Source organism: Quercus suber, unplaced genomic scaffold (genome assembly GCF_002906115.3).
Source record: "Quercus suber isolate HL8 unplaced genomic scaffold, Cork oak 2.0 scaffold_51, whole genome shotgun sequence".
NCBI lineage: Eukaryota > Viridiplantae > Streptophyta > Magnoliopsida > Fagales > Fagaceae > Quercus > Quercus suber.
Genome location: NW_027069516.1, coordinates 1,572,634 through 1,597,456, shown reverse-complemented (window position 1 = coordinate 1,597,456; position 24,823 = coordinate 1,572,634). Strand labels below are relative to the sequence as shown.

Here is a 24,823-nt window from a genome sequence, read left to right as displayed (position 1 = left end):
GTGTATAGAAGAACAACGGATCGTAGCAGAACCGGTTGAATAATTGGAAGAGATAGCACTCGATGAATCAAAGCCTGAGCGAACAACTAGGATAGGGACATTAGCTAGCCAGCCAGTACGTCAAGCCCTCACAGCATTCCTCAGGAGGAACCAAGACATATTCGCATGGAGCCACGAGGACATGCCCAGGATTGATCCCTCTGTCATGGTTCACAAGCTTAACATGAACCCTGCATCCTTACCCGTCTGGCAAAAAAAGCGAGCGTTCGCTCAGGAACGAGACAGAGCGATAGCGGAAGAGGTCAGGAAACTACTTGAGGTGGATTTCATTCGGGAAGTATATTACCCAGAATGGTTGGCGAATGTAGTCATGGTCAAGAAGGCTAACGGGAAGTGGCGAATGTACGTCGATTTCACGGACCTCAACAAGGTGTGCCCGAAGGACAGTTACCCACTCCTGCGAATAGATGCTCTGGTCGACTCAACGGCCAGACACTAGCTTCTAAGCTTCATGGATGCCTTTTCAGGCTACAATCAAATCAAGATGAAGGAAGCTGATTAAGAAAAAACGTCTTTTGTCACCAGCCAAGGACTTTTTTGCTACAAGGTGATGTCATTCGGACTCAAGAACGTGGGGGCGACATACCAGAGACTAATGAACAAAATGTTCGTGCACCAGATTAGGAGGAACGTACAAGTCTACGTTGATGACATGTTGGTCAAAAGCCTGCATGAAAATGACCACCTAAATGACCTCTAGGAGACGTTCGACACCCTTCGATCATACAACATGAAGCTGAATCCGAGCAAGTGCGTGTTCGGAGTAACGGCGAGAAAGTTCTTGGGATTCATGGTATCCCAAAGAGGTATAAAGATCAACCCAAAAAAGATACGGGTTATTATGAAGCTAGAGCCATCAAGGATGGTGAAAGATGTGTAAAGCTTGAATGGCAAAATTGCAGTCTTGAACAGGTTTGTCTCTAAAGCAATGGACAAATGTCTACCATTCTTTCGCACATTGAGGAAATCATTTGAGTGGACAGACGAGTGTCAGCGGGCATTTGAAGACCTTAAAAAACACCTCGCCTCTCCACCTTTGCTCAGCCTGTCTAAACCAGGGGAAGAACTCTACCTATACCTAGCAGTTTCACAAGCAGCGGTGAGCGCGGCCTTAGTAAGAGAAGAGGAAGGAACTCAGCGACCCGTATATTTCATAAGCAGGGGTTTCCAGAGGGCAGAAGAAAGGTACCCCTGGATGGAGAAGTTGGCCTTCACACTGGTAACTGCAGCCCGAAAACTCAAACCGTATTTCCAGGCCCATACCATCATAGTCTTAACGGATCAGCCCCTGAAAAGAGCAATGAGCAGCCCTAAAGCTGCCAGATGAATGGTTCTGTGGGCAATAGAGCTGAGCGAGTTTGATATACAGTACCGATCGAGAACTGCAATAAAGGGGCAAGCAGTGGCAGACTTCATCGCCGAATACACAATCAGAAGACAAGGGGGCAGACACCCTCAGACAATAGAGCATCCACACAGACGGATCTTCAAACAGGCAAGCTGGAGGTGCCAGTGTGGTAATTCAAACCCCTGACGGAGATAAAATCGAATGCATGATTCGGTTGGACTTCCCAACGACCAACAACGAGGCCGAATATGAAGATTGGTGGCAGGATTAGACCTCGCAAAGGCAGCAAGTGCCGAGAACATGGTTGTACATTGCGATTCTCAAGTAATAACTAGTTAGATTAGCAGCATCTATGAGTGTAGAAATGAAAGGATGAAGAAGTACCTGGAAGAAGTCAAGAATCGGATCGGTAGCCTCAAAGTCACATTCGTCCAAATCCCAAGGGAAGAGAATGAATGTGCCGACCGTCTGGCAAAAGCGGCCTCCGCAGAGTTTATGATAGTCCCCGATCAGGTATTGTCGTTTGTCTAAAATTCCTCAATTATTGACGATGGAACAAAAGTACAGGAGGTGAATTCTGAAAACAATTGGACTACGCCATTAATAGCATACTTGAAGACAGGCACGTTACTAGACGGAAGAGACGAAGCCAGGAAACTAAAAGTCCGAGCCTCGCGGCTTGTACTGATCAATGATGTCTTATACAAAAGGGGATTCTCACGACCGTACCTAAAGTGTTTGGGCCACAAAGAAGCAGACAACGTAATGAGAGAAGTCCACGAGGGTATCTGTGGAAACCACTCAGGGGCACGATCCTTAGCACACAAATTGATCCGAGCAGGGTACTATTGGCCTACAATGCAAAAGGACGCACAAGCCTACGTCAAGACTTGCGACAAATATCAGAGGTTCAGCAATCTGATCAGGCAACCAACCGAGGAGCTGACACCCATGACGGCCCCTTAGTCATTCGCCCAATGGGGACTAAACATCATGGGCCCCTTCTCGACGGCAGTAAGGCAGCTAAAATTTTTGGTAGTTGGGATCGACTATTTCACTAAATGGGTGGAGGCAGAAGCCCTAGCCACTATCACGGAGACGAACATCCGAAGTTTTGTATGGAAGAATATCATATGCAGGTTTGGGATACCTAGAGTGCTCGTCTCCGACAACGGAAAGCAGTTCGACAACAATGCATTCAAAGACTTCTGTTTGGAATTGGGTATTAAGAATCACTACTCGTCACTTGTAAACCCATAGGCCAATGGGCAAGTCGAAGTCACAAACCGGTCCTTGCTCAAAATCATCAAGACCCAGCTCGAAGGAGCTAAAGGCATCTGGCCTGACGAGCTACCAAGCGTCTTATGGGCATATCGTACTACGGCAAGAACACCCACTGGAGAAACACCATTTAGACTAGCAAATGGAAGCGAGGCTGTCATTCTAGCAGAGGTAGGGCTTACGAGCTATCGGGTGGAGAACTACAACGAGGATAAGAATGAAGAGGCCTTGTGGCTTCAGCTAGACCTGGTGGACGAGGTCCGGGTTACAGCAGAGCAGAGGTTAGGGCGATACCAGAACCTCATGGCAAAATACTACAACTCCAATGTCAGACATAGAGATTTTCAGATTGGAGATATTGTGCTACAGAAGGTAATGGGAGCTGCTAAAGATCCTTCACAAGGAAAGCTTGGCTCCAACTGAGAAGGACCCTACAAGATCTCGTCATGGCAGAGGAAAAGGACCTACCACCTCGAAACCATGGACGGACGGAAGCTACAGCACCCATAGAACACGAAGCACCTTCGAAAATACTACCAGTAGAGACGGTGTGAAGATATGAAGAGCATTAACATTTTCCAATTTCCCAGTTTATCATTTAGTTTTCCTAGTTTTTACTTCAAATGATTCTTTCTACAAGTACCTTTTTAGGGTGATTACTCTTAAAGTCCAAAGAATGGATGGATAAAAAGATAAGTCCACAGGATGGACGAATCATCCTAAGAGGATGATGACTCTTAAAATCCAGAAAATGGACGGATAGAAACTAAGTCCACAAGATGGACGGATCATCCTAAGAGGATGATAGCTCTTAAAGTCCAAAAAATAAGCAAAGTCCACAAGATGGATGGATCATCCTAAGAGGATGATGACTCTCAAAGTTCAGAGAATGGACGGATAAAAAGCTAAGTCCACAAGATGGACAGATCATCCTAAGAGAATGAGGACTCTTAAAGTCCAGAAAATGGACGGATAGAAACTAAGATGGACGGATCATCCTAAGAGGATGGTAACTCCTAAAGTCCAAAAAATAAACGAAGTCCACAGGATGGATGGATCATCCAAAGAGGATGAAAATTTGAGTCCAAACAATGGACGGATAAAACTTACATCCACAAGACTGGACGAATCGTCCCAATAGCATAAAAAGAAGAAAGAAAAGAAGTGGACGAAGTGCATAAACTAGACGGAATCTATCAAAGAGTGATAAGATCCAAAATCCATGAAAACAAAAGTATACTTGAATAAAGTAAGACGGATGCATTTCACAAAAATAAAATAAAGGTCGACGGACCTTGCAGAGTTTAACAAATATATAAAGAAAGCCCTAGAAGGGCAATGTTCAAAAGCCCCAAAATATGACGGGGAGACAGAAATTGTTCTACACTTTTTTCTTTTTTTTTTAAAAAAAAAAAAAAAAAAAAAAAAAAAGCTAAGTTATTACAAATTGTTAACAGGCATATCTCTCTCCTCGACATGATGGGCCTGATCATCCTTAGGGTCGCTTTCATCAACCGTCTGGTCAATAGGAGCTTCACGGATAGGGGGGTTCCCACCAAAGAGAGCGTCTGTATCATTTGACTGGACGGGTTGAACGAATGTTTGCTTGGGGGCAGTAATAGCGACGGTTGACAAGTCCATCTCTGGATGTAAGGTCTTCACCTGACGAATGGCATCGCCAAAACCGTCGTTATATGCAGGGCTCAGTTCCGTAATTAGGGTGTCAAAGTCACGATACTCACGTATCGCGACCTCCTTAGCTTGACGGACCTCCTTGTCCTTCTCCTCCAGAGCTTTCTTCAGACGCTCCGTCAGCTTAACACATTCATCCCTATCCGTCTCGGCCATTTTAAGTTTCTGCTCTTGGACGACCTTCCAGGTCTTCAGCTCGAGTAGCTCGTCCTCTGTCATCTTGGCCTTCTCACGTACACAGTCTAGGGTCATCTCATGGTTGAGACATCATCCCATAATCTGTTTCATCATAATCATGGCCTGGAAGAAAACATAAGTTAAACTTGAAAGGTAAAAGAGAAGGGGGAAAGGACGGACTACATGACGACGGATGAGTTACCTGTGCAATATTGAAAAGGGCCGTCTCTCCCATTGCCTCCGTCGAGTGGTTACCCAAGTCCTCATAGTCCTCGGTGGTTATGATGGACGAGAGCCTCTCAAAGGCATACTTGGAATCCTCGTGGAGTAGGACGGGTGGTTTCTTTTGGCTTGCGGACGGACATGTCATTAGGCCCTTACTGGCCCTATGCTTCACGGGGGTGACCATCTTAGTCCTCTAGTCATCAAGCCAATGATGGGCTCCAGAGAAACCTTGGGTTGTTTGGGTGCACGGCCACCCTTTGATGGTTGCTTCCTTTTAAGTATTTGTTTGCTGGAGCCTCTCCCCATAGCGTCCGCTCTGGCTTCTTTGTTTTTGGCAGCATGTGGTCTGATAGCCGCTCTCCTTTTAGCGTTGTCCATCTCTGAAAAGGTAGACGGGTGTTAAAAAAAAAATTGAACAAGGAGGAACGACGGACTTACGTTGACGGGTGTGCACTTCGTACCTGAGTGCCACTAGAGTTGGCTCGGGTCCGTCGCAGTACCAGTGGATGGTGTTGAGGTTGACAAGCTTGGCCCAAGTTCGTTCCTCTAGTTTAGACTTTGCAAAAATTTTCTCAAGGACACTGAACTCCTCGAGTGTGATTTGAGGACACCATTGAACTGTGCAAAAGAAGACAGACGTTCAAAACACAATAAATATTAAATAAACTTTCAATAATTGCTATATGACGGGTTCATACCAGATGGGTTTAAGATGCCCCAAATCGTGTCGACGGGAATGTAATCCGTTTCCCCTGGATAACACATCCAACCGTCTCCCTCCATGAAAAAATAACGGCTTTTCCAATCTCTATTAGAATCAGGAGTTTCGTAGATCACTTTTAGGACGGGGCTCCTAGGAACAAAACTATGCATTCCCCTTGATTTATCTATCTCGTTTGGACGGTAGCAGTGAAGGAATTCCCTTATCATCAGCCTTCTTCTACCGTCCGTCATTGCTCCGTACAGGACCTTCATTGCTATGAAGACCCTCTAGGCGTTAAGGGATATCTGGATGATGGACAAACCTAGGTATTTGAGGAGTTCACGGTGTAGGGAACTTAAAGGAAACCTAAGGCTTGCCTTGAGCATCTGTTCATACACCCTGACACCGTCTACTCCTTCATAATAGCATTTTTCTGACTTGTAGGGCAGACGGATAGGGATGTAGTCTGGGATTTGGTAACGGGCCCTAAGGGTATTAAAATGTGTTCTTTAATGGTGGATGTAAAGACATTCACCGTCCACTCTGGAAGCATGATGAACTCCCTAAGTCCATTAGCTCCTACGACGGATCTAACTATTTGCTCTTCTTCATCAGCGGAACCCTCCTCTATTTCAATCATCTCTATATCCTCATTTGTTGACGACGGGGAGGATGAAGACGGACTACTCTCCTCACTCAGTTCGTCGTGGTCTTTACGACCTGACAGATATACCTCTTCGTAATTCGCTCCGTCACGGACGACCGATTGGTTACTTGACGCACTAGACATGACCTACATTTAATGACAAAACTTAAGACTCTGACGGGTTTGGAAAGAGTGACGGGGGCATAAAGTATAAGAAAATATATATAACACCAAAAAGTAAATGAGAATTAAAAAAAGGATGGATAAAAGATTACTTACCAAAATTACGGAATGAGCAAATGAAATTACAGACGACGGATGCAGGAGTGAATGGAGTGGTCTCTGACAGGTGTGACGGACGTGCTCTGACAATATTTTTCAGTAAAAAGTAGAAAAATGAGAGGTGGAGGGGGTGTTATTTATAGAAGAGGTGCACAAAAGACGAAGCGACACCTCGTTCTAAAATAACAGCCATTGAAAGAATGACACGTGGCATAGGTCATAAATGGGTTACTGCTAAACCTGTCAGTGTACGGGGATAAGCTCGCGGAGTTATGTATCATGGTCACTTAATTGAGACTTTGAACCGTCACCTTATGGGTCCGTTTGCTTATGTATGACGGATCCATCGGGTGAGGGGACAACTGAAAGAGGAAAAAATGTACGGCTACGAAACCTAGTATAACAAAATGGGCTGTTTATTGTTTATGGGCTGAACAATAGATGAGCCTATTGTGTGCAAGACCTGTTGATGACGGATCTGGAGTGAACGGATGAACTCTGGACGGACCGATTGGCCATAGGCCAGCTAGAAACTCTTGATAGGAATAGTTGCAGCACATTATCATAGAATCTTAAACAGAATCCTAATGCAAGGAGGATTCTAGAGATTATGTACATTGATGAAGATCTTCTCTATAAGGAAAAGATTTGTCCACCACGTTTTGGACTCTTAAAGATGATTTCTACAAGGAAAGGACTTCGACTCCAAGTAAAAGAGGTCAACTTTCGACTACTATAAAAACCTCAATACCCTCATAAGCCAAGGTACGCATAATTGACTCTCTCTAGCACTCTGGAGTTGTAAAAGGTTCTAACTTGACCTTCGGAGGGTATTTGGCCGGCACCACACCGGTGCTCTCTGTAGGTTTTCTCTTTCTTGCTGTGCATGTGACTTTTTGAGTGTGTGAGTGACGTGTAATTCATTGGTGATTTTTCAGACTTCATCACCAAGGTTCATAGGTAACACTATATTTTCTCTATGAATAGAGAAAGGGATGCATCATAAAAGGGCCTATATATTAGAGTTGACACTTGTTAACCTGTCAGAGTTCTATCTCACCACCATTCAGAACACCCAAATAGTCTACAAAACTTTTGGAGAGAGTTTCAACCTAGCTTATATAGGCATAATCTTGATCAATGAACATTTTGGCTGAAAATTTAATAGACAAAGCACAATCACTCTATAGAAATCATAAAGAAGGCACTTGAATCAACATTCTAAGGAGTGGATGCGACGGTTGTTGAATTTTTCACTTATCTAAGGATTCACCAAATGGAGATTCATCGCCATTATTTGTGAATGGAACCGTACATATAGATTCAAGTGTCCCCCACATAATCAATTTGGTTAATTTTATTTGGATTTTATTTTCAAAATAGATTTTTCCTTTGTAAATTATGCTCTTAAAAAAGTAAAAATTTTAAAAATATATATATATATATATATAGTTTTTTATTATGTCTAGATTTATACTTCTTATTTGATAGTTATTGGTAGTTTTAGTCATGTATTTCTTTAATCATTTCCTCCCACATTCATATTTTATTATGTGCATCATCAATCATGAAAATATTCATTCATCATTGAGAAACATATTAGGTCATGCTAGGTTATGTATCTCACTTAAAATGATAATTCTTGTATAGAAGCGAGGATCTAGTTTGAAACATGCTACAAACTAGTTAAATATGAAGAACTAAGGACCTGACATCGTGAAGGCGATGGATATGAAAGGAGGTAGGTCGAAAATGCCAATGGTGATGAAGTTATGAAGAAATTGGACTCCAAGATGAAGAACATAGGAGATTAGAGTTGATTATAATTTGGGTGAGTTAAGGATATGCCATCACAAAATAGGCCAAAAAGACAAATGGTGAAGGAGATCATAAAGAAAAGCAGACACAACGACAACAAACAAGGTAGATTGGTGTCGATTATGATTTGGGTGAGCTAAGGACATGCCACGGTGAATTAGGTGTGGCTATGAAATGGGGTGTGGATGATGATGTGTGTTTGTGTGTGTACATAGGAGAGGGAGAGAACAAGCTGAAATTTAGGATTTGGAATTTTGCTTATAACATTGTTAGAAAAAAATAATTAAACGTCATTTTGTTGTTCAAATAAAAAAACAACAAAAACATGCTAAGAGGCAAGGGTCCAATTGCAACCAATAATACGTTGTAAATGCTTAAAATCAACAGATTTTAGGCACTAGAATATTTATAATTTTGTGTGTGTGGAGCTAGAATTTCAAAATTGAGGGGCCAAAGTAATAAATATAAAATGTTAACTAATTTAAGGTGGCCATATAGGGTTGTTTCATTAAGAGGTTTTGTGAATAGGATGAATGCTTAAAAGTTTTTAGGGAAATGGAAGTTGCTTAGAGCATGAAGTAAGCCTTTGAAAATGCCTTCATAAGTGAAATCCATCTCTTTGGTAGCTCTTGGTTAGTTATCAAATTTCATTAATAAAGCTAATTTTCATCCTCGTTAGCCAAGCTTTTATACTTTTAGATAAGTGTTGGTTTGCTTCCATCTTATTGTAAAAGAATTCAAAACCATAACTGAATCTAAAACCAAAATTTTTGAAAAATAAAAATCGAATCTGACCAGCTAGAGAAAAATCCTATTGAAATTCAAGAGGGGGAGGGGGGGCGTACTTGGAATCCTCGTGGAGTAGGACGGGTGGTTTCTTTTGGCTTGCGGACGCATGTCATTAGGCCCTTACTGGCCCTATGCTTCACGGGGGTGACCTCTTAGTCCTCTAGTCATCAAGCCAAGATGGGCTCCAGAGAAACCTTGGGTTTTGGGTGCACGGCACCCTTTGATGGTTGCTTCCTTTTAAGTATTTGTTTGTGGAGCCCTCCCCATAGCGTCGCTCGGCTTCTTTGTTTTTGGAGCTATGTTCTGATAGCCGCTCTCCTTTTAGCTTCCATCTCTGAAAGGTGGACGGTGTAAAAAAAAATTAAACAAGGAGGAACGGACTTACGTTGAGGGTGCTGCTTCGTACTTGAGTGCCACTGGAGTTGGCTGGCCCGTCGCAGTACCAGTGGATGGTGTTGAGGTTGACAGCTTGGCCAGGTTCGTTCCTCTGGTTTAGACTTTGCAAAAATTTCTCAAGGAAACTGAACTCCTCGAGGTGATTTGGGACCCTGAACTTGCAAAGAAGACGGACGTTAAAAACACAATAAATATTAAATAAACTTTCAATAATTGCTATATGACGGGTTCATACAGATGGGTTAAAATGCCCCAAATCGGTCGACAAGATGTAATCGTTTCCCCTGGATAACACATCCAACCTCTCCCTCAATGAAAAAATAACGGCTTTCCAATCTCTATTAGAATCGGGAGTTTCTAGATCACTTTAGGACGGCTCCTAGGAACAAACTATCATTCCCCTTGATTATCTATCTCGTTGGACGTAGCAGTGAAGGAATTCCCTTATCTTCAGCCTTCTTCTACCGTCCGTCATTGCTCGTACAGGACCTCCATTGCTATGAAGACCCTTCAGGCGTTAGGGGATATCTGGTGAGGAAAACCTAGGTATTTGAGGTGTCACGTGTAGGGAACTTAAAGGAACCTAAGCGCTGCCTTGAGCATCTGTTCATACACCCGACACGTCACTCCTTCATAATAGCATTTTTCTGACTTGTAGGGCAGACGGATGGGGATGTATCGGGATTTGGTAACGGGCCTAAGGGTATTAAAATGGGTTCTTTAATGGTGGATGTAAAGCATTCACCGTCCACTTTGGAAGCATGATGAACTCCCTAAGTCCATAGCTCCTACGACGGATCTAACTATTTGCTCTTCTTCATCAGCGAACCCTCCTCTATTTCAATCATCTCATATCCTCATTTGTTGAGGACGGGGAGGATGAAGACAACTACTCTCCTCCTCATCGTCGTGTCTTTACGACCTGACGGATATACCTCTTGTATCCGCCCCGTCACGAACGACCGATGTTACTTAACGCACTAGACATGCCTACATTAATGACAAAACTAAAACTCTGACGGGTTTGGAAAGGGTGACGGGGGCATAAAGTTAAGAAAATATATATAACACCAAAAAGTAAATGAGAATTAAAAAAGGAGGATAAAAGATTACTTACCAAAATTACGAATAAGCAAATGAAATTGACGACGAGAGTGCAGAGTGAAGGAGTGGTCTCTGAAGGTGTGACGACGTGTTTTGACAATATTTTTCATAAAAAGTAGAAAAATGAGAGGTGGAGGGGGTGTTATTTATAGAAGAGGTGCCAAGACGAAGCGACACCTCGTTCTAAAAAACAGCCATTGAAAGATGACACGTGGCAAGGTCATAAATGGGTTACTCTAAACTTGTCAGTGTACGGGGATAAGCTCGCGGAGTTATGTATCATGGTCATTATTGAGACTTTAAACCGTCACCATGGGTCCGTTTGCTTATGTATGAGGATCCATCGGTGAGGGGACAACTGAAAGAGGAAAAAATGTACGGCTACAAAACCTAGTATAATGGCGGGCTGTTTATTGTTTATGGCTGAAAAATAGAGAGCCTATTGTGTGCAAGACCTGTTGAGGAGGATCTGGAGTGAACGGATGAACTTGGACGGACGATTGGCCATGAGCGGCTAGAAACTCTTGATAGGAATATTGTTGCACCATTATCTAGAATCTTAAACAGAATCCTAATGCAAGGAGGATTCTAGAGATTAGTAATTGATGAAGATCTTCTTTATAAGGAAAAGATTGTCCACCATTTTTGGACTCTTAAAGATGATTTCTACAAGGAAAGGACTCGACTCCAAGTAAAAGAGGTCAACTTTCGACTACTATAAAAACCTCAATACCCCAAAGCCAAGGTACGCATAATGACCCTCTCTAGAACTCTGGAGTTGTAAAAGTTCTAACTTGACCTTCGGAGGGTATTTGGCGGCACCACCGGTGCTCTCTTAGTTTCCTCTTTCTTCTTGCAGGTGACTTTTAAGGTGTGAGGACGTGTAATTCATTGTGATTTTTCAGACTTCATCAATGAGTAAGACTGTTGAAGTTATTGTGATTTTGATATGAGAACAACCAAGTCCCAGGTGTTTAAACTTTTTTTTTTTTTTTGAGGGAAAGGTGTTTAAACTTTAGAGAGCACAACTTGGCTTTGCATTAAAATTCCTAGAATTGATGAATGGGATTTACACGTGGAGTGCAACATGTAAATGAGTCTGGATTCCGATTAGATTTAAGGGCAATCAATGAGATTCGTCATATGAAATTGTTTAATTTGATTAGGTTCTACCATAAGAATAATAATAATATTTTAGTTTTCTAGCTTATTTCATGGTGTCCATTTGCATAATGCTTTTTACTATTTGCTTATTTCTTTACCTTAGAATTACTTTAGTAAATCATATTATATATTGTTGCTTTTCGAAGAGTATATTATATATTTTGTTTAGTGACCTAGTCTTCCAAAAGTTTGATGTGCTACTGTAGAAATTGCGGTGGACTAAATTATGCAAATCAAAATTGTTGAAAGTGGTGTCTATTTGGAATCCCCAAGAGCTAGCTTTACATGAGGAATTTAATTGAAAAAGAACTGAAGTTGCAATAGAGTCCATCCGCAAAGCTTGGGTAGTGCTTATGACGTTTGCCATGATATCTGCCTCAGCATATATCATTACCTTGAGAATTCATCATTTGATCATTGATCATATATATATATATATATTAAAGAATAGATCGATCATTATCCATTCCTTAATTGCTAGGCTTATAGTAGAGGAGGTTTTTTTTTTTTTTTTTTTTTTAGTTNGGGTTGGAAATCAATTTGGGATCTCTCTCTCTCTCCCAACTGAATCAATAACCTTTAAAAAAAATGAAAATAATAACCAAATTTGACTAAAATCAGGAAAAATTTGATCATTCTCAGGCAATTGATTCGACCTAATATATATATATATATATATTTAAGTTTTAACAACCCTAATGTTAATATAGAATCCAGTCAAGTTCGGTTATCTAAGGTGTGAAACCATAACAAGTTTTAGAATTTGAATCCAAATCCACCTCAAAAATATTTAAAACGTCCATACTTCTTACTATTATGGTTGAGCTGGCCGGATTGAAAAATTCGCTAGGCTTAGACCAATTGCCATCATTACATAATACATACTTTTAATTAATTTCTTTGAAAAGTTGTCAATAATAATTGACTTAATATTTTTTTTTTTTTTTTTTTTTTAGTTGTGTGAGTGTGTGCGTGTATAATTTGATAATAGAAGGAGAGGGATTTGAACCTTATATATCTTTATTGGAGATATTAGAAGGTGCCAAGCAGTTGAGCAACAAAGTTCTTTGCTCCATTGAGTCATATTATTTCAAAATATTTCCATTAAGAAACTGATGTGTTTATTTGTGATAGTTCTAAATGTGACTTGGAGCATCCCTATACGTGGTAATTCCAAGTTTGATGTTTGGCTATTCACTATTCACTTGTTACACATTCTATATACTAAAACTATGGTATAGGGGCATCTGTGTGACAACATAGATGAATCAATAATCATATCATATGGTAACTCATTTGTATTAAAATTTGTAATATGATCCTAGCACGAGTCTTGTAGCTCAATTAATGTTTCCTAGTATTTTCAAGAGAGAGACATTCAAGGTTCAAATTTCATTTCCTCTATTGTAAGTAACTAAGTATTGAACTTAAAAATAAATAAAGAAAGAAAGAAGAAGAAGAAGAAATACTGTCCCAAATATTTCTCTTTCTATCTTTCCAAAATAAATAAATAAAATTGGGTGTAATTAAGAAGAAGATTATAATACTATCCCAAATATTTCTCTTTCTATCTTTCCAAAAAAAAAAAAAATTGGTTGTAATTAAGATTCTATAAAATCTCATAAAGTTACAAGATCATGATTAAAATATTTTCTTACATTAGTTTATTTATTTATTTATTTTGGCTATTTTGGTTATGTCAGGTAAATTCGAATAGCAATAGAGTAGGAGAAGGTTGGATTAGAGATGCCACGTTCTCGTCATATCCCCTCTTTAGGGTGAAGAAAATCTACATGGAATGGGACATGATGAGTTGTAGGTATTTTGTCACATCTAACGAGATAGTTTCAACATGAAAGAGGCAAAGATAAAAGAGAGTTGAGAAGTGCCAATTGTGAGAGTGCTAAAAAAGAGATAAAACAAGTGTTTTAAGAGATAGTAAAATATGTATAAAAATAATTAAATAAATACATTAACTAAAAACACATATAAATACATTTGAGATGGCATGGGGCAAGCAACCTGTCCTCGCCCCGTCACCCTTTTGAGGCAAGGAAACTTGATACCGATACGGTTCAACTTTCCCCCACCCCCTCCCTCCCTTCAAAATTCATTAGCACCGTCCAATGAACAACCCTAATTTTGAGTAACTATTCTTAGAAAAATGAAAACAAAAACAAAACTTTAAAAATAGAAAAGGTCCACGTTAATTTTTCATTTGTGCCTTCTATTTTCGTAATTATAATTCAGTTTTAAGACTACATGATTTTCAACTGTTCTCGGAAGAGGCAAAACACAGTTCCAAATAAGCCCATGGTTTTGTTTTTGTTTGTTTGTGTTTTTTTTTTTTTTTGCATCATTTTTGGGTATTAATAATTACTCATGTTTTTAGAAACTACATTATTTAAAGAAAACTACATAAGGGCAATGTCAAATCCCACCACGCGTGACACGTTGCAGTTGTCTTTTCTTTTCTTTTTTTTTGGTAATCACACGTTGCAGTTATCGCATCATACAAAACAACAAGAATGAAATGAACGTATCAATTGTTTTTATTTATCAAAGATAAGGAACATAATAATTGTTTTGGGTGACTAAAATTTTAGGGATAAAAGAATACAAACCAATAGGGACCCATAAGAACCATCGATGTCTACTGTCCAACCTGAATGAACTTTGGGCGACAATTTGATGGGTTTGCAAATCACATATTATTATTATAATTTGTAGGGAGAAGGGGCCCAAATATATATATATATATTGGGCATTGGGCCTTGGCCGAGGACGTTGAGTGGTCCGAGAACATATAAACAGTATTGAAGATGTAAGACTCAAAGCCCCATGAGTAAGCTACAAATGAGAGAGTTAGGGAGGTATGCCGATGAGGAATATCCCTTCGGATAAATGAAACAATGATCAAATAGTGTGTTTTATCATCCAGGGTGACGTTCTAGGAAGTTCTATTGATTAGGACATGCATTGTGAACGTACAAGAGGGATGGGAGCTAAGAAATATCAAGCTGCTACTATTACATTGAATGCTCTGTATCTAACTCTCTGGCCGCATTAATGAGAAAGTGATATCTGAACAGTGTTTTTCAGCCTTACAGCTACCCCCAAAGACTTCAGAAGGGTGCTGATGGGACAAGGATCAAGACAAACAATCTACTATCCATATAAAGGGTAGAGATGAGAAGGGATAAATAGTATAAATCAAGAGGAAGGCTCTAAGAGAAGGGGATCGAAAAATTAAGAAAGAAGTACTATAGCAATTAAAGCTATAATAGTAACCAACTTCAAGCAATATATACAAGAACTGATCTTCTCGGATTGTGTCGAGTATAATTTTCCTTAGATAAATCCAGTCAATTTTTGCTTTATTGTCTTTTGGATCCATTTGAATTGTTATTCAACTCATTATAGCTTAGTTTTCCAACTCACTCTCTACAAATTCATTGCATTGGGTTCATTGGACCTAGATCCACTTCCTTTTTGGGTTTAGGACTCAAATTGTGTCCTTACATTATTATTATTGGTATTAGTGAAATTTTGGGCTGCAATTTGATAGGTTTGCAAATTAATTTAGACCTAATAATATAGAAAACCTGGAAAAATCGTTTTGACAAAGCTTTCTCCAAATTTTGATAACGCGTTATTAACAAAATATAACAACAGAGAACACATTAAATATTCATTTTATAAGGCTTATTTTTCATGTTTTTAAAAATAAGTTTGTAAGGAAAAACTGTAAATTGTAACTCAAAAAAAAAAAATCGATTTTTTAAAAAATTATGCTTTAAAAGGTAGGCTTTTCAAATCATAATGCAAAAGAGCACCCTCCATTGCATGTGCAACTTAATTTATGAGTTTTACACGTTAGTTTTACTTAGTATTATTCATCAATTTATGAGTTATACATTTCCTCAAAAAAAAAAAAAAAAAATTATAAGTTATACGGATTAGTTTTACTTTATAATAGAGGCTGCGAGGGTTTAGTTAGGTTATGTTAGAATTGAATATAGGTCGGGACAGATCCAAGTAGGGCCCAAGGGGGCCCCGCTCCTCTGGGTCCAATTTTTTTTTTTTAATTTATAATAATTATTTTATATATATATATATATATAATTTTTGTACTTGACTTTCCTTTTAAAACTTTAGGCCCCTTCTCTAAAAAAAAAAACGTAAGTAAACATAAAATATTAAATTCAAACCCAATTAAAAGCATAAAAATATTTTTTTGAAACGTTACATTCTTATAAAAAAATTACCACAAATAAATTCAACACCACATGATAACTTTGCCTCTTCAACTCAAAAAAGAATGATTCTTGATCGTTCTTGACTTGAGTGTTGAATCTTATTTCCTTTTGTTTTTCTACTTAATTTTAAATTTTTAATGGGTATAGATTTCAAATTTATTATCTGTTTTCCCACAAGCGACTCTAAATGCAAAAAAGTAGAAAATATTTTTCCTATTTGTGAATGAAAGATTTTGCTCTTGTAATTTAGATATTGGAATTGCATGAAATGTTAATGATTTTTCTCGTAGGTCGAACAATTAAAAAACAAACAATCGAAAAATGTGTTAATTTTCTAAATAAATATATATTTATTTTCCATAGAAATAAACAACATTAGACATCAAACAATTTGACACTTTTTTCTTGTGCATTAACGTTTTCTACCCTTAACCGTTATGAGCAAAGATTTAGTTAATTATATGTGTTCTAGATTTCAAACTTTGGATTGTGAATAGGAAGTTTTTGAGGTTTGAGTGATACATGATCTGAATAAAAAGAATTTTTTTTTTCTTTGGTGGGCAGTTTTAGCAGAAAGAATGGAAAAAAGGCAAGAATTGGAATGGGATGAAGCTCAGAAGATTGACATAAGCGAAGACCTTGTGGCCACGGCTAAACGGCAGCTACAATTTCTTGCAGAGGTAGACAGAAACCGCTGCCTCTACGATGGCCCAGTTTTAGAACGAGCCATTTTGAGGTACTCACTCTTGTTACATGTTTTGTAACTCATTAAATAGTACATGACATGAGCTTTATTTCCTGAAGGACTTGTGAGTTGTGACTTGAGACATACGTATATGTATATTCCTATTCTGTTTAATTAGTAAATAGTAATTGTGATGATAAGTTTTACGAAATGCATTGAGTAATTATTATAGTCGTTTAAGCTGAGTAATTACTCAATGCATTGAGTTTTACGAAATGCATTGAGTAGTCGTTTAAATGGGACTAGTGAGTTGTGACTTGTGGTAAAAAAATTTAGGGAAGAGCCACAGTTTAAGCTGAAGAATGATCAAAACTTTCAGGGCCAGTATCTCCAAACAACTATATATGTCCCTTAAAGGCTTTCTTTTTCTTTTTCTTTTTTCAATATTTTTTAGTAGGTTAACAAAACAGCATATTAATTCATGAGTTTTTAAGAGTTCTTTTTCTTCTTATTATGCTCAATGTCAGGTACAAGTATTGTTGGCTTCCCTTACTTGCCAAACATACCAAGTTTCAAGTTAAAGAAGGCCCTTTAGTTGTGCCTCTTGATTGTGAATGGTTATGGCATTGTCATAGGCTCAATCCGGTAGGCTTCTGGATCAGAAATCACAACATACTTTGAAACCTGTCTGCATTTAAGTTTGGTTGGATTAGCTAAGCTGTGTTTATTCGTTTTTCAGGTGCGTTACAAGAATGACTGTGAGGAACTTTATGGGAGAATTCTTGACAACTGGAATGTAGCATCCTCAATTCAAGGAACTTGCAAAAAGCAAACTGAAGAAATTTGGAACATGATGTATCCAGCTGAACCATATGAAATCAGTCTGACAAGCAAATTGACACAGAATTTTGATGAAACTATTTTCCGAGGTTCAAAAAGGACCGACTATGATTTAGATTCAGCTGTCAAAAGGCAAAGTTTTTTCTTTTATCAGGTAATAAAGAAAATTTACATGTGTAAAAAAGTATTGATTAAAATATCTAAAATTGAAAGCTTTTAAGAAGTTCTTGTCAATGTAAACATTTTAAACTATGGCCAAATGCTGTGCTGCAACAATTCTTGGCATAACATTTGAAAGACACATAATACAAGGTTAAGTACATCTTAGAACTTTAAGCATATGTACTATTCTCTGAATTTCCTATTCTACAATTAATCACTGAAGACTGGCATTATATTTTGTTCCCATTATATGTTGCAGGTATCTCAGGTCATCATGAATGATGATCAATTGCTTGAAGAAGCAGTGGCCAGGTACAAGGGGTTTCTACATTTGATCAAGAGAAACAGAGAGAGGTCAATTAATCAATTCTGTGTCCCAACTTATGACATTGACCTCATCTGGCACTCACACCAACTGCATTCTGCTTCTTACTGTAAAGATATGGTGGCAATAATGGGCAAGGTATTAGTGCATGATGACACAGATTCTGATAGAAGCAAGGGCAATAAGCTGGATGTCGGGTTTTCCAGAACCACCAAGCAGTGGGAAGAGGCATTTGGTTCAAGGTACTGGAGGGCAGGAGCGATGTATAGAGGGCGTGCTCCAGCTCCTCTTTCTATTAATCTTAACCAATTGAATATTGTGAGCATGAAAGTAGCCCTATCCAATGAGTATCAGAATATAATTCAACTCCCCAAGAAAACTCAAGTGGAGGTAACCCCTAATATGATCTTCTGCCAAATTATGTTTGTTATAAAAGCACAACTCATGATAAAGACATGAATTCTAGCACAGGCACTTGTATTACCTTATTTTTGCCACAACGAGTTGTTGAAATACTGTATTTACATTTTTGTTCCTAATTCTCATTCAGATTATGCTGGAGATTGCGGGGATCAAAGGCTTGCCAGCCGAGTGCAAGAGCAGCCTATTTGTCTCTTTTGGTAAGAAACAGCCGGATGTAATCTTCAACACCAGGAAACAAATAAGGATGGACCAGTCAGGAGAGAAACAGTTTGCTGTTTTCCAATGTGAACCTACTGGAGAGCTTGTCTTTGAACTAATGACATCTTCATCTTTCAACTTGCCCATAGCAGGGCCAGTCAAAGTTTTGGGGTCCTCTTCAATCACGCTAGAGAACCTTCTGAATCCAATCTCCAAACTGCTTGTAGACAAATGGTTTGAGATGTCACCAAGTTCTGAAGTCATGGATTCCAAGCCAATCAGTTTACTTATTGCTGTGTCCTCAACTGCTCCCTTTCCAGCACCATATGTGGTGCAAATGGTTCACGAGCATCCATTCTCAAAAAGTTCATGTTTCTTTCCACTTCATGGAACATCACGGCATACATGTATCCTGGATGGGTCTGGCAATGAGGTCATCAGCTTCCACATGAGGTATTTTGAACTTGACATAGAGTTCCAATTTACAGTAAGCACTTTAAAATTCCATGCCAGTGAGCATGAGGGGGTAATTCAGTACGCTTCACTCCACGAGTCCAACCACATTTTATCTCCTTCACGATCTTTCAGATCTAAAACAGTAGAACATGATCATCTTGACGTACTTTGTTGTCGAAATCTAAAATTTCTGAAGCATCACCTAATGATCATCCGGTCATATTATTTCTGCTGAGTCTTGTGCTCATGCATGCATAGAAGCATGAGTACTTCGGATAGCCAGCATTGGTTGTCTAGGATGGGTACCAAAGATTTCCACCCTTCTTTCCAATTAAGGATGAAAGAACCAAATGTTACCGTCTATATTTACTACAAGCTCCTTCAATTTATTATTATTTTTTAATTTTTTTTTTTAAAAAAAATTTCAGCAGTAATTTTCTGCTCGTTTGTTGCACATGACAGGGAATCAACAATAAATGGTATTTTCAAGAAAGAAGTGATTGGTATTCTCACATCTGGTGGAACTCAAGTGCTTGCAGAGTTTGTTGGAGAAGGGTGGTCTTTAATGAATTCTAATTGGTCACTTCAGCTTCAGAAGAGACTCAGTGAAAATGGCCATATTTTTGAGCTCACAGGTATCCGGAAGGTGAGCATCTTCTTCTTTTTTTCTCCTTTTTTTTAAGTAAGTTACACAAGCACTCGGTGGGTCTTTTACCACCCACTTTGATCTTTAAAGGGGAGAATGTGACATTTTAGCTAGAGCTCATTGACATCCAAAAGGTGAGTATCTATACAATTCCTGGTGTGATTTAGATGGTTGGACCAAATGCTGAGCAACTGCAGCAAATGATCCTCTTCGCAAGTGCAAATGGGAATGGACAAAGACATTATTCAATCTCGTCAACACCAAACTTCAGCTTGCAGCTTACCTACTCTCCTTTATTTTCTTCCTGCAGGTGATTATTTTTCCTGGTAAAAAACTGGATTACGAATGTGACTACTGTGAGAAGCCGAAAAATGAACAAGACTTCATGACAGCTGTTGAATTCTCTGCAGCAAATCCATATGGAAAAGCCGTGGCTTTGCTCAACCTTAAATCTGGCTTTCTAAAGGTTTTTTTTTTTTGCTTTCTTATCTGTTTTTTTTTGAGGGCTCAGAATAATAATGATGATGATGATGCTTATATTTTAATGTTTGATGAAACAGATCAACGAAGAGTGGCTAGTATTGCCTGGGATCCTATCAGCTTTTGTGATCGCTGATATTTTGAGGGAGGACTATAGTGGTTTCATCAACAACCACAGGGAGGATCCAAAAGAAGATGTCAAGAGCTGCAATGAGGAGTTTGGAAAAACTAAAAACAACTACTCTGCTATGGGTGAGAAGAGCACTGTAGTGGCAAAAATGGATGGCACAAACTGCATAATCCAGTGTTGCAATGAGTGTGAAGCTTTGGTTAAGGACAGCACATGTGGAAGGCATGATGGTTATGGCCATGAACATAAGCTGATGAGTGGTCATTGTGGAGGGTGCGGCGGCAGTTGTGGTGGTGGGGGTGGTTGTGGAGGGTCTGGTAATTGTGGTGGTGGTGGGTGTGGGGGACGTTGTGGAGGTGGTGGTAGTTGTCGCTAAAATACAATGAATGACTTTTCCTTCAGGCTGCCCCCAAGGATGCAACAACCCACAGAAATCAGGCACTGGCTGCATAAGTTATGCCACATTGAAGCTTTGAATTCAACCTAGTCTAGCTAAATAACAGCTTACATTGTCGTGTAGATGATGAGCCATGGCATCTATTACTAAGTACAATAAAATATGTCAGTTACCATTAGTTGAAGCGAATACTACCTAGTGCGACTAAAATATTTTTATTACCAAGATGTTGGAGTTTGTCTATGAAATTTCATCCTATAACATTATTTACAGAGGTATACACCACACTACGCAAGAAAGACAGCAGACTAGCAGAATGTTCACTTGACAAGATGAGATTGCAAAGCCTGGCCGAGAGCAACTAAAATAAACAAAGCCTGGCCGGGGATGACATGAACCAGTCAAGTTCCCATCAGAGCGTTGCATCTCATCTGTATAAATGAGCCAGAGACCGGGCTATAACGGCAATTTCAGAGCCGTGATGAGCACGTAAATTACGAATAAAATTAACAATGAATGGCAGCTTCTAGGTTTTGTTAATTTGAAGGATAGTTGGGAATTAGGTTTGGGATTCTGTAGGCATATTAGTGAAATGGGGCAGGGGATGATGCAAAATCTGAAAATTGGAGCAGCAATAGTTCTTCATGAGGTAAAACTAAAAACTTTGCACCAATTGAATAAAAAAGTGGGTCATTATCAACTATTATAAAGTTGTCATTATTGAGAAACAAAGTGACCCATGGATTGAGAAGATCTGAGAAGCAAATCCCCTTCAACAAAGGCTACAAAGAGTCAAAGACGGCACTCTTTAAGCCTTGCCAATTGCCATGAAACCATCATTATTATTTTTTTTAATGAATCATGAGTTCTTGACTTTTAAATCCATTCAAACCAGAGCCAAAAAAAAAATTTAATTATTAATTCTCTCTTTGACGCGAGAATCAAAGCCCTTCAAACGCCCAACAGTCAAGACTCAAGACTGTAAATCTGTAATAAAACACAAGAATCTCCATCTATTGGCAACTACTACCATGAAATCACTAATCTTTTTAGTTTATTACATTTGCCAAAATTGTAAAAAAAAAAACTAGTCACAAATTTACATTCTCACACACACACACACACACACAATCCCAACAAACAAGCATCACTCAAACCAACATAAAACATTCACTAAAAAAAAACCTATTATAAATCCTTCATTCTCTTTTTTATTTAAACTATCAAAATAAAATAATAATAAAAATACTCTAACAACTGAGGATAAGTAATTTAAGTTTATGTAGTAAATTATGAACCAAATGTGACACACAATTTCACATAGCTGATAGTAGCAAAGGCTTATATATGATTTTTATTATGAAGCCTTGGTAACAACCTTACCCTCCTGATTCAAAACAACACCACCACCGCCGCCGCCTTGTCTACTATCAACCGCCACAGGCGCCATCGTCTGATAGCTCGCCGCCGCCATAACCCCGCCGCCTTGCGTCGTATAATACATTTGCTGCTGCTGCTGCTGCTGCTGCATAACTGGAATATTCCCCTCATTATAAGCCCCTCCTACGATCTTTCCTTGTTGAGCTACTGCATTGTATACCGGCTGTTCCCGGTAAGTTTCCTGTACAACCCTCTGGACTCCGTAGTAATTTTGATTGACTGGACCGGTTACCGGTCGTACAGCCTGGTATACACCAGTTGGTGTTTGAATCAGATACATTTGGTGCTCCGCCGCACCAGGCGGCGCCGCCATGGGATAGACTCCTCCGGCGGTGGTCATGTGTCTTTCCGGCATGTACGTCGGCGGAATCTGCATCTGTACCGGTACGGGAACCGGCGCCGGAGCAATCTTTTCCGGTACTTTCTGAGTGTAGTAGTCTCCAACGTAAGCCCTAGGGTTTATTTCATCGGATTTTCTTTGATACATCGCTGCTTGCTCTTGATTCGCGATTTGCATTCTCTGCAATTCGTGGATCTGTCTCTGGATCTCCGCCTGAGACATTAACTGTGGATCGGAAACCACGTGGCGGTCCTCCGATCCACAGTCCGATCCGGCAGACATGTCCTTCGTCGGAACCACATCCGGAGCCGTCTGAGCCGGCGCTGAATCTTGAAACTTCGCCGCTGGAATAGCCGGAAACCCCTTGTCCAAGCCAAACAAAAAATCCGGATTCCCCGCAGCCGCAGCCGCCGCCGCAGCAGGCGGAGAAGAGCCTTCCAACTGAACAGAATTCAAAGCGTCCACAAACCACTGCCGCTCCGATTTCGGATCGCCGGTCGAAAAACTCGCCGGCGCAGAATTCACCGTAAACAGAAACAACCTGAGCCTAGCGGGCTTAGCCGAGCCGCGAAACAACCGATCGTACTCCAACATCATGTGCTCGAGATCCTCGTCATTCGTCACAGAAATCAAAGCGTCGAGATCTTCGCCAGGGAGTTGGTACTTGAAGTAAAGCTCAGCGTCGTTGCAAATCGAAGAAAGCTTAGACTTGATAGCGTTGAACTTGATGCTGCGATCGACGGCAAGGATTTTGGTATCGCCGCCGACATAAGCGAGCTGGTTATCGTGAGGCCTAGGTTGAATCTTACCATTATAGCTGCACATGAATTTGACCTTGTAGTTGGAAGAAGGAGGCTCTTCCCATGACTGGTTTTCGCAGTCGATTTCGCGAGAGCGAGGAGAGGAGTCTCGGGAATCAGGGTAGGAAGAGTAGGAATAGTTTTCCATTTGGGAAATTTTTTTTTTTTTTTTTTGGGAATTGGAATTTAGGGTTAGAGGGAAATAGTTTTTGCAGAGGGCATTGTATTTGTGAGTAAAGAAGGAAAAGTGGTTGTGTGGGAAAGAAGGTGAATTATATTATGGATTTGGAGTGTGTGAGTTGGTTTTAGTGATTGGGATGAGTTTGAGCGGCTGTAGAGGTGGAGGAATTATAGATTTTTAGATAAATGACGTGTTTCATTATTTCATTAAAAAAAATTTATTTGTTTAAAATTATTGAGTTAATAATTAATTTTTGTTAATTATTTTAATTAATAATGTGAAAGTTTTTTTGGTAAATGATAAATTATATCTCTTGTCTATCGCATAGATGTTATAATTTCTCGTAAAGGTAGGACCCAAAAACTGGTTGGTTGAATCGATAAGGAAGAGAAAAAAAAAATGTGGAGGCGTAAGAGGAAGAGCATCTGATGTCATGTCATGTGAGTGATTTTTTCTTTTCCTTTTTAAAAGTAAAAAAAATGATAATTCGATAGAAGTGAAAAAAGATTATCCGATAATGCTTGGAACGAAAAAAGTACTTGTCTTCTAGAAGTGAAAAATTATAATTCGATAACGTTAATGTGACACTATTTTATTTTTTTTAACTTTTTAAAATGGGAGTGACATTAATAGCTTTGATACAACTCCAAGTCTCCAACCAAGAGGATACTATGTTGGAAAAAAAAAAGTAATAATTTAGGAATATGAAAAAATGTCACAATTATTTTCACAGCTTTATTTTTAATTGTGTGGCCATGGGTATAATTTTTTTTTTTTTTTTTACTTTTTATTTTGAGTTATGGTTGGTTGATAATTAAATTATTATAAAAAAAACTTGACATTTTATTTTCCTCGTAAAAGAATTTCAAAAATAAAAGGAGGGATAACCTTCTAAAAATGTTAGATTGTATTTAGGGGCAATGCACTCCTTCAAAATCATAGGTATTTATGCTGAAAATACCATAAAATACAATCTAAATGTCAAAATATTTAAAACCTTATCTTAAGACTTGGAATAATCTTATGAATTAGGCAGTTAATAATTCAAATTAAAAGCTAATGGTATCTCTTTTTCTTCTTCTTTTTCTTCAATTATTTTTTACTTTTTTTTAGATGACCTTATTTAAACATCTTAAGTTTGATTATTTTATATTTTGTTCATAATTCGATAGTTACAACTTTTTTTTTTCTTTCTATAATTCAATAGTTACAATTAAAAAGGGAGATTTGAACCATAAATATTTTGAAAAAAATCATGAAATGCTAACCTATTAAGTTAGAGACTTCTTTTTTCTTTTCTTTTTTAGTTTAACTATGTAAGTGATAAAATGATTGATAGAAAAAAAAAAATCAACCAATTCAGTCCAACTTATAAA

At 38.8% G+C, this 24,823-nt stretch overlaps 2 protein-coding genes across 2 annotated transcripts; one reads left to right on the top strand and one right to left on the bottom strand.

The window, feature by feature from the left end:
- The first annotated feature begins 16,511 nt into the window (after positions 1-16,511).
- On the top strand, positions 16,512-20,973 carry LOC111997611 (glycine-rich domain-containing protein 1). The gene is made up of 8 exons (XM_065771941.1): positions 16,512-16,680; positions 17,157-17,274; positions 17,369-17,623; positions 17,891-18,346; positions 18,507-19,030; positions 19,496-19,679; positions 19,990-20,145; positions 20,240-20,973. Exons 1-8 carry the CDS (start codon positions 16,523-16,525, stop codon positions 20,663-20,665), a joined length of 2,277 nt encoding a protein of 758 aa, XP_065628013.1. The 5' UTR covers positions 16,512-16,522; the 3' UTR covers positions 20,666-20,973.
- A 706-nt stretch (positions 20,974-21,679) lies between these two features.
- LOC111997604 (uncharacterized) lies at positions 21,680-23,577 on the bottom strand. The gene has a single exon (XM_024029714.2). It carries the CDS (start codon positions 23,412-23,414, stop codon positions 22,044-22,046), a length of 1,371 nt encoding a protein of 456 aa, XP_023885482.1. The 5' UTR covers positions 23,415-23,577; the 3' UTR covers positions 21,680-22,043.
- Positions 23,578-24,823: the final 1,246 nt, after the last annotated feature.

Coding starts and splice junctions, on each gene's coding strand:
- LOC111997604 (XM_024029714.2), bottom strand. CDS start 23,414: ATGGAAAACTATTCCTACTCTTCCTACCCTGATTCCCGAGACTCCTCT.
- LOC111997611 (XM_065771941.1), top strand. CDS start 16,523: ATGGAAAAAAGGCAAGAATTGGAATGGGATGAAGCTCAGAAGATTGAC. Junction 16,681..17,156: donor TTAGAACGAGCCATTTTGAG/GTACTCACTCTT, acceptor GCTCAATGTCAG/GTACAAGTATTGTTGGCTTC. Junction 17,624..17,890: donor AAAGTTTTTTCTTTTATCAG/GTAATAAAGAAA, acceptor TATATGTTGCAG/GTATCTCAGGTCATCATGAA.